Genomic DNA, 8,812 nt, shown 5'->3' with positions numbered 1-8,812 from the left:
GTCAAGCCGGGCCTTAAAAACCTCTAAGGAAGGAGATTCCACCACCTCCCTAGGGAACCCATTCCAGGGCTTCACCACCCTCCTAGTGAAATAGTGTTTCCTAATATCCAACCTAGACCTCCCCCGCTGGAACTTGAGGCCATTGCTTCTTGTTCTGTCATCTGCCACCACTGAGAACAGCCGAGCTCCATCTTCTTTCGAACCCCCCTTCAGGTAGTTGAAGGCTGCTATCAAATCACCCCTCACTCTTCTCTTCTGCAGACTAAACAAGCCAAGTTCCTCAGCCTCTTCCCGTGAGTCACGTGCTCCAGTCCCCTGATCATTTTCATTGCCCTCCACTGGACACTCTCCAATTTGTCCACATCCTTTCTGTAGTGGGCGGCCCAAAACTGGACACAGTACTCCAGATGTAGCCTCACCAGTGCCGAATAGAGGAGAATAATCACTTCTCTCGATCTGCTGACAGTGCTCCTACTAATGCAGCCCAATAAGGGCACACTGCTGATTCATATCCAGCTTCTCATCCACTGTAATCCCCAGATCCTTTTCTGCAGAACTGCTGCTTAGCCAGTAGGTCCCCAGCCTGTAGCGGTCATCTTACCACCAGCTGGAAATCTCTCCACGATAGCAAAGAATTTTTGAAGGTAGCAACACATTCTCTCCCACCTCCTGCAGAGGCATCTAGCTTAAAGACCCTGTGTCATGTTAAGCTTCAGAGTCCCTTTAAACTTCTATTTTATTTTTTTTTTAAAAAAAAAAGGTCAAAGCTTTCAGTTAAGGTGTGAGGTCTTCCACTGAGGCGCTTTAAAATAATATGGTTAAGTAACAAGGTTAAAAGCCACTGTGGGTAAGAGCTATTCAAGTTTACACAGAGGAGGAGAAAAGTCTAGCCTTTTTTTGAAAAGTACTTTAAGAAACTTATTTCTTCAAATAATTTTTTTAAAAGTTGTTTCCCCTTTGTTAATTTTGAGTGAAATAGCTTGTTAAAGTGATTGAGACTTAGACGGAAGCACCTCTCAGACATGGAAGGTTTTTCTCATGATGCTCAAACTTCAGGTATCTACAGCACATTAAGCACATTGATTACTGCCCAGCTTTCTACTGGAAACAACCTTGTTACTACATATTTATAACATTTTTTTATTTCTAGCCTCCAACTTTAAATGTGGGTCTAGCTGTAATAATAATAGGGTTAATTTCTTTTTTATATGTTGTGCAACATAAGAAGGGCTATACTGGGACAGATCAATGATCCATCTAACCCAGTATCCTGTCTTCTGTCAGTGGCCAGTGCCAAATGATTCAGAGGGAAAGAACAGAATAGGGCAATTTATCGAGTGATCAACCCTCAGTTGTCCCGTCCCAGTTTACAGCTGTCACACATTTAAGGACACCCAGAGTATAGGATTGCTACCTTTGACCATCTTGGGTAATAGCCATTGATGGACCTATCCTTAATCTAAGTTTTGTTGAACCCCGTTATACTTCTGGCTTTCACAACATTCCATGGCAACAAGTTCTACAGGTTGATTATGCATTGCATGTATTCCTTACGTTTGTTTTAAACCTGCAGCCTATTAATTTCATTGGACCCTAGTTCTTGTGTTCTGTAAAGAGATATAATACTTCCCTATTCACTTTCTTCTGATTTTATAGACTTCTGTTATATCCCCCTTATCATCTTTTCTAAACTGAACAGTCCCATGCTTTTTAATCTTTCCTCCTGTGGAAGCTGTTCCATACCCCTAAATCATTTTTGTTGCCTTTCTCTGTATCTTTTCTAATTCTGATGTATCTTTTTGGGGGACGTAGACCAGGGCTGTACGTAGTATTCAAGGTGTGGGTGTATCTTGGATTTATATAGTGCAGTTATATTTTCTGTCTGTCTATCTCTTTCCTAATGGTTCCTAAAATTATGCTAGCTTTTTTGACAGCCGCTGCAAATTGAGTGGATGTTTTCAGAGAACTAGCCACAATGACTCCAAGATCCCTTTCTTGAGTGGTAACAGATAATAAGAACCTATCATTTTATATGTATAGTTAGGATGTTTTTCAATGTGTATTATTTTCCATGTATCAACATTGAATTCCATGTCTTTTTGCTGCCCAACCACCCAGTTGTATGAGATCCCTTTGTAACTCTTCAGTTAGCTTTAGACTTAAGTATCTTGAGTAATTTTTTATTATCTGCAGACTTGCCACCTTACTGTTTACCTCTTTGTCCAGATAATTTATGAATATGTTTAACGGCACAGGTCCCAGTACAGATTTGAGGGACCCAGTGTTTACCACATTCCATTATGAAAACTGACCATTCTTATCCTTTGCTTCCTATCTTTTAACCAGTTATTGATCCAAGAGAGAAGCTTCCCTCTTATCCCATCACTGCTTACTTTGCTTACGAGCCTTTGGTGTGGAACTTTGTCAAAGGCCTTCTGAAGGTCCTGTCACCATATATCAACTGCTTCACTCTTGTCCATGTGGTTACTGACACCCTCAAAGAATTCTAATAGATTGGTGAGGCATGAGTTCCCTTTACAAAAGCCATGTTGATCTTTCCCCAGCATATCGTATCCATCTTTGGGTCTGATCCTTCTGTTCTTTACTATTGTGTGCACCACTTTGTCTGGTATAGCAGTTAGGCTTAACAGCCTGTAATTGCCAAGATCGCCTCTGGAGCTTTTTCTTAAAAACTGTGTTACGTGGCGTTAGCTATCCTCCAGTTTTCTGGTACTGAGGATGATTTAAACAAATGGTTACATACAGTTAGTAGTTCCTTCAAAACTCAGGTGAATACCATCTGGTCCTGGTTACTTATTACTGTTTAAATAATCCATTTGTTCCAAAATCTCCTCTACAGCCACCTCAATCTTGGACAGGTCCTCAGATTTGTAACCTAAAAAAAAAAAAAGGTTCACATGTGGGAATCTCCCACACATCCTCTGCAGCGAAGAGTAGTGCAAATAATTCATTTAGCTTCTCGGCAACAGCCTTGTCTTGGTCGAGTGCTTCTTTGGCACCTTTATCATCCAGGTGCCCCACTGATTGGCAGGCTTCCTGCTTCTCATGTACTTAATTTTTTGCTGTTAGTTTTTTGCTAGCTTCAAATTCTTTTTTGGCCTGCATCATTATACCTTTACACTTGACTTGCCAGAGTTTGTTTTCCTTTCTATTCTCCTCTAGCAGGATTTGACTTCCACTTTTTAAAAGATGCTTTTTTGTCTGTTTAATTATGCAGTATAGCCATGGAGGCATTTTTTTGGCCCTCTTACTGATTTGTTTTGTTTTTTTAATTTGAGGTACACATTCAGTCTGAGGCAAGTATAGACTAGAAGTGCTACATTGTTGCAGCTGCACCAGGTCTGGTGAAGATGGTCTATGCCAACAGGAGAGCACTCTCCCGTCAGCATAATTACTTAATCTCCATGAGAGGTGGAAGCTGTGTTGGCGGCAGAGCATCTTCCACCGACATAGTACCAGTGTGGACAGCGCGTGGGTTGCTGTAACTTGCATTGCTCGGGGGGGGGGGGACATCTTTTTCACACCCCTAGGCAATGTTAGTTAGATCAACTTAAGCAGTAGCGTAGACCTGCCCCAAGCCTCTGTTTTGGTGTTGTCTGCAAGTTTCTTGGAAACTATCTAACATGTCACTTTTGTGACTATTCCCTTTTAATTTCCATTTAACTAGCTCTCATTTTTGTGTAATTCTCCTTGTTGAAGCTAAATGCTACTGTGGTGGGTTTCTTTGGTATTTTGCCCCCTACAAGGATGTTAAATTTAATTACATTATAGTTGCTATTACTGAGTGATTCAGCTATATTCACCTCTTGGGCCAGATCCTGTGCTCCACTTCGGACTAAATCAAGAATTGCCTCTCCTCTTGTGGGTTCCAGGATTAGCTGCTCCAAGAAAAAGTCATTAATGGTGTCCAGACATTTTATCTCTGCCTCCCATCCTGAGGTACGTTTTTGTGGCCTCTCTACTCTTCCACAGCATTTCACAGTCACTGTTGCCATCCTGGTCACGTGGTCGGTAATGTATTCCTACTGCTATACTCTTATTATTCAAGCAGGGAACTTCCGTCCATAGAGATTCTATGGTACTGTTTGATTCACCTAAGATTTTTATTATATGTGACTATGCCTTCTTTCATATACAGTGCCACTTACCCACCAACGCAACCTACTCTGTTATTCCTTTGTATTTTGTACCCTAAGCGTGTTCCACTGAGTTTCTGTGATGCCTGTTGTATGACTATCCTCATTTAATACCAGACACTTAAGTTCACCCATCTCAGCATTTAGACTTCTAGCATTTGTATACAAGCACATATAAAATGTGTCAATATTTAGTTGTCTGCATTCATGTGATGTAATTGAGTGGGCCTCTTTTGTTTGACTGTTTCTGCCTCTCCTCTTTACTAGGATATAGGGAGGATTTATTAAAGGGGATGCTCTAAGGCAGTGGTTCTCAACCAGGGATATGTGTACCTCTAGGGGTACTCAACTCATCTAGAGAAGTGTTTCTCAACATGAGGGTTGCAGCCCCCAGGGGGTCACAGGATGGGTTTGGGGGAGTTGCAAGGCTGGCGTTAGGAAATGGCAAGCAGGGCAGTTACCTGCCACACCACAGGGGGCATCACAAAGCTAAGTTACATGCTTCAGCCACAGGCAGCGGAGCTTTGGCTTCGTACAAGACTCATAAGTGGAAAAACAGGCTCAAGTAGCATTCTGAAATGCAAGTACAATATTTATATTCCAATCCATTTATTTTATAAGTATATGGTAAAAATGAAAGTCAGCCATTTTTCAGTAATAGTGTGCTGTGACACTTTTGTATTTTTATGTCTGATTTTGTAAGCAAGTAGTTTTTAAGTGAGGTGAAACTCGGGGTACACAAGACAAATCATACTCTTGAAAGGGATACAGTAATCTAGAAATGTTGAGAACCACTGCTCTAAGGGATGTCTCTGTCCAAACCGTGTGCTCCTCCACAATTGTTGGCTTTCCCCTAGTCCTTAGTTTAAAAAGTCCTCTATGACCTTTTAAATTCTGCATGCCAGCAATGTGGTTCCATTTTGGTTTAGGTCCTCCCTGTACAGGCTCCACCCTTCCCAAAAGGTTTCCCAGTTTCTAATAAACCAAAATCCCTCTTCCCCACACCATCATCTCATCCATGCATTAAGCCTCTGCCTTTCTGCCTGTATAACTGGCCCTGCATGTGTGGAACTGGAAGCATTTCAGAGAATGCTACTATGGAGGTCCTAGACTTCAATCTCTTATTTCTAAGCCTAAATTTGGCCTCCGGAACCTGTCTCCTACCTTTCCCTATGTCCTTGGTACCTACCCAAACAAGATCAAGCAGTTAGATACTTTAATATTCCTGCTTGTTTTCAAGGTGGCTTTACTGAATCAGGTACAAAAATGGTATTAGTGCAGAACTGTCAAAATTACTAGTTTTTAAAATATTTTTGCAGCTGCTCTTCAAAGAATATTCTGCCTCACACAAATAATTTTGTCTATCATGTGATTCAGTGTCTATCCAAATGCCTCTAACACTTACATTTCAAAAATATTTTTAATTCTGTACAGACTCTATGGCATAAAATACTTCAGTGAGCTATGTCACACTCATTTTATGTCATACTCTTTAGCAACGAAGCTCAAATCTTTTTGTGTATGCCAAAGGAAGCCTTTGATTTTCCCTCACTGGTATTTCACTTGATTTCATCAAACACTGTAATATAGCCTGAGCAAAACCAAGTTTTAGACTCAGACAAGGTGCAGGCTACTCTATGCTGGTTTCAAAGGAGACTATGTACCTTAAATATTTGCCTACTTATTTTTAAACTGTCAAAGCAAGTGTAGAATAAAACATACATATTTTTACCGTAAAGGGGAAAAAAACTGCTCAAGAAAGAGGTCTTCTATATCTGTGTCTCAGAAGTAGATCCTGACTTTTAAAAAAAAAAAAAAAAGACCAGCACAAGGTAAAAAAACAAAATTCTCAGAAGAAGCACATAATTTTGAATATGTACTTAAAGTTTAAATATAAAATATATCCACTTTGAATATCTTTTAATTGCATCTCCACTTCTAGTTTTCGATCTTGCAGGTTAACTCAAACACACATTATTATGAATCCTTAATTATTCTAAGAAACTAACACTGACATTTTTTCCTGTAAAATTTATTTACAAAATTTACCAGTCTTTTGCATTGACATTTAAATATGAATAATCTAACACACAATAAAATAAATCCATAAGCATATGAAACAATCTCAAATTAGTTCTGCAATATGTTGGAACAGAATGTTTGACTTCTTCATGCAGTCTTTCAGAAATTCAGAGATCTTGAAGTTTGCTGAAAATATTAAAAACAGTATTTAATTTGTATAACATACATCATTGTTTCCTGAAACCAATTCACTTACCATTATGCTCTTTCATACCTGAAAGGTTTAATAAAGTCTCAAATATTTGAACAGATTTACTGCCTTTTAGTGGGGTATTTTCTATCTTCTGGTCAAAGTTGTGTGAACAATTCTATTATAGACTCCCTTATCTTATATCAGCCATTTAAAAAAAAAATCTAGACAGACTTATTAACTGAATCACAGAGTTCTATTTAATAAGAAATACTTTTCACATTTCTCATAAGCTTCTATTGTAATGGATTCAAACTGAAGCAGATCTCATCACAACAGTAAACCTACTATACGAAGCTTTCTATTGCCAGTACATTTTGACTGGCCTTTTTTCCAATCGCTGTCCAGACCACATGAAGTTTACAGGTGTAAAATACTGAAAATCTAAAACTAACCCACAATCACTTGTTGACTAGATCATGATCCCAAGCATGTCAGAAAAATTGCACTGGGATTTAATTAGCTCCAGTTACAACAACAACAAAACTATATTGGAAACACATTGTTACAGCAAAACAGGACACTGCATGGAGGAAGAAGCAAATGTTTTCCAAGATCTAGGCACAATATAGCACCACCTCCACTGAGGGTGCCAGATATCCGTTTTTTGACCAGAAAGTCCAGTTGAAAGGAGACATGTACAGTGTCTTGTCAGATGTACTGACTGGACACCAAAAGTCCAATTACTGGGGAGGGGTGTTGGTGGGAAGGAGCACCAGGTCATCAACCTGTGCCAGCCACTGCTCAACTGGGGCCAACTCCTACTTGCATCTCCTGGGCAGGCAGCCTCCCCGTCAGGGGCTGCAGTTCTCTTCCCAGTGCAGGAGCAGAGGGAGCCCAGCTGGGGGGGCAGGGCATGGGGGAAGAGGCAGGACTGGGGAAGGTTCCAGCACTCCTGCTGTAGTGTCCGGTTTTCAGAAATTAGAAAAGTTGGCAACCCTAACCTCCATAAGTTAATTACTTTCTTTCAGCATTGCAGTTGGGCTTGAGGTACTGAAAAGCATACGGTACTCTCTCTTTTTTTTTCCCCTCTACTTACTGATTTTATTATTTTATCACCTACATTTTTACTATAATTTGTAAATTTATTATTTTTATTGTAGGGATTCAGGACCCTGACTACACACATTTATGTATAAAGTAATAAAGTATATGTCAAAAATTACGTGTTAGTTATTGGAACATTTGCATCCAGATACTGTTAAGATATTGTTGCATTTAATAAATAAATAAGCAAATACAAATTCATGGTAGTGGAAAATGGCCAGTTCCTGCCCTGAGGTTTGTGTACTTCACTCCCATTAGCTTCAATGGGAGCTGCATGTTTGTTTCTGAAGGCAAAATCTGAACTTTGCTTCATTGTCCTTAAGTACGCTATGTATGGGTACAAGTATGCTATGTTTGGGGTAACGAGAGATGATGATCTTTTGTCTATATCATTAAATATTCCTGTTCATTCTGAGAAGAAAGCCAGCAGAAAGTGGTTATGTTAATCATTTGTTAATAACATCAGGTCCTGAAGCTATTTACCTGTCTTCTACTGTTTTGTTGGAGGGATAGAACACCTTGAAAGAAAATCCACTTCTTGGAAAAGAACCCTATAATGAAAAATATACCAAACTTGTGTCAGCAGCTTGTAGTGTTATTATGCGAAGAACAAATTGTAACTGCTTTCTTTTTGTCTGTTAACCATACAGTAGTTTCCCTTCTATATTTGGCCTACTACGAATACTTAGAATAATTTAATTGAATAAATTCAATTTTAAAGATATTATACAATTCTCTGCTTATTGGTGATGTAGTGTCCTTATTTTGGTAAAGCATAAAGAAAATCTTACAGGATTTATGCAAACGCAGTCAGTATTAGTAACAGTGAAAGGATCATATTTATCTGCAGTGACGATCAGATCTGGCACGGGGTACACTCTCAAGGAGTAATCATATGCCCAAAATACAGGGCTGACATAAAGTGGAAGTGGAGTCAGATGTCCTTGTGATAAGATAGTCTTTACAAACTGCAAGACAAAAATAAAAGAAAATAATGAAATGTTCAATCAACCGAAATTCATGTTTGCCATAATTATTTACCAATTCTCCATCTTAAAAGCAACTCAGAGATGCTTATAGTTTTCATGTATTTCTCCTCTCTTGTTTTTTAATCAGTGACACTTGCAGAAAAGCACGTGTTTGTGAAAAGAGTATCTATTTCTGCTTATGTCTCACTAGAAGTCCTAATCCTGTCTGCACCACAACAACTAATTGTGAGGTCTCAGTTACAATCTCAAGAACAGTAAGATTAATGAACACATATATATAGTCAAATCAGAATTATTCCACGGATCATACTGAGTTTGAAGGACCACCAACCGCTGTTAATGGAAGC

The 8,812-nt window shown here is 39.1% G+C and overlaps 1 protein-coding gene across 1 annotated transcript in view; it reads right to left on the bottom strand.

Annotated features, from left to right (window-relative positions):
• Window positions 1-869: 869 nt before the first annotated feature.
• The window catches only part of POLE2 (DNA polymerase epsilon 2, accessory subunit), a 28,759-nt gene continuing 20,816 nt past the window's right edge, over window positions 870-8,812 (bottom strand). Inside the window, exons 17-20 of the mRNA XM_073350231.1 lie at window positions 8,268-8,444; window positions 7,960-8,027; window positions 3,825-6,365; window positions 870-2,896 (exon numbers count right to left, since the gene is read on the bottom strand). Coding sequence (XP_073206332.1) covers window positions 6,347-6,365; window positions 7,960-8,027; window positions 8,268-8,444 — 264 coding nt within the window. The 3' untranslated portion in view covers window positions 870-2,896; window positions 3,825-6,346. The remainder of the gene's footprint in view (window positions 2,897-3,824; window positions 6,366-7,959; window positions 8,028-8,267; window positions 8,445-8,812) is intronic.

The sequence above is a fragment of the Lepidochelys kempii genome, chromosome 6, assembly GCF_965140265.1.
Source record: "Lepidochelys kempii isolate rLepKem1 chromosome 6, rLepKem1.hap2, whole genome shotgun sequence".
NCBI lineage: Eukaryota > Metazoa > Chordata > Testudines > Cheloniidae > Lepidochelys > Lepidochelys kempii.
This window is presented reverse-complemented; position numbering and strand designations above follow the sequence as displayed.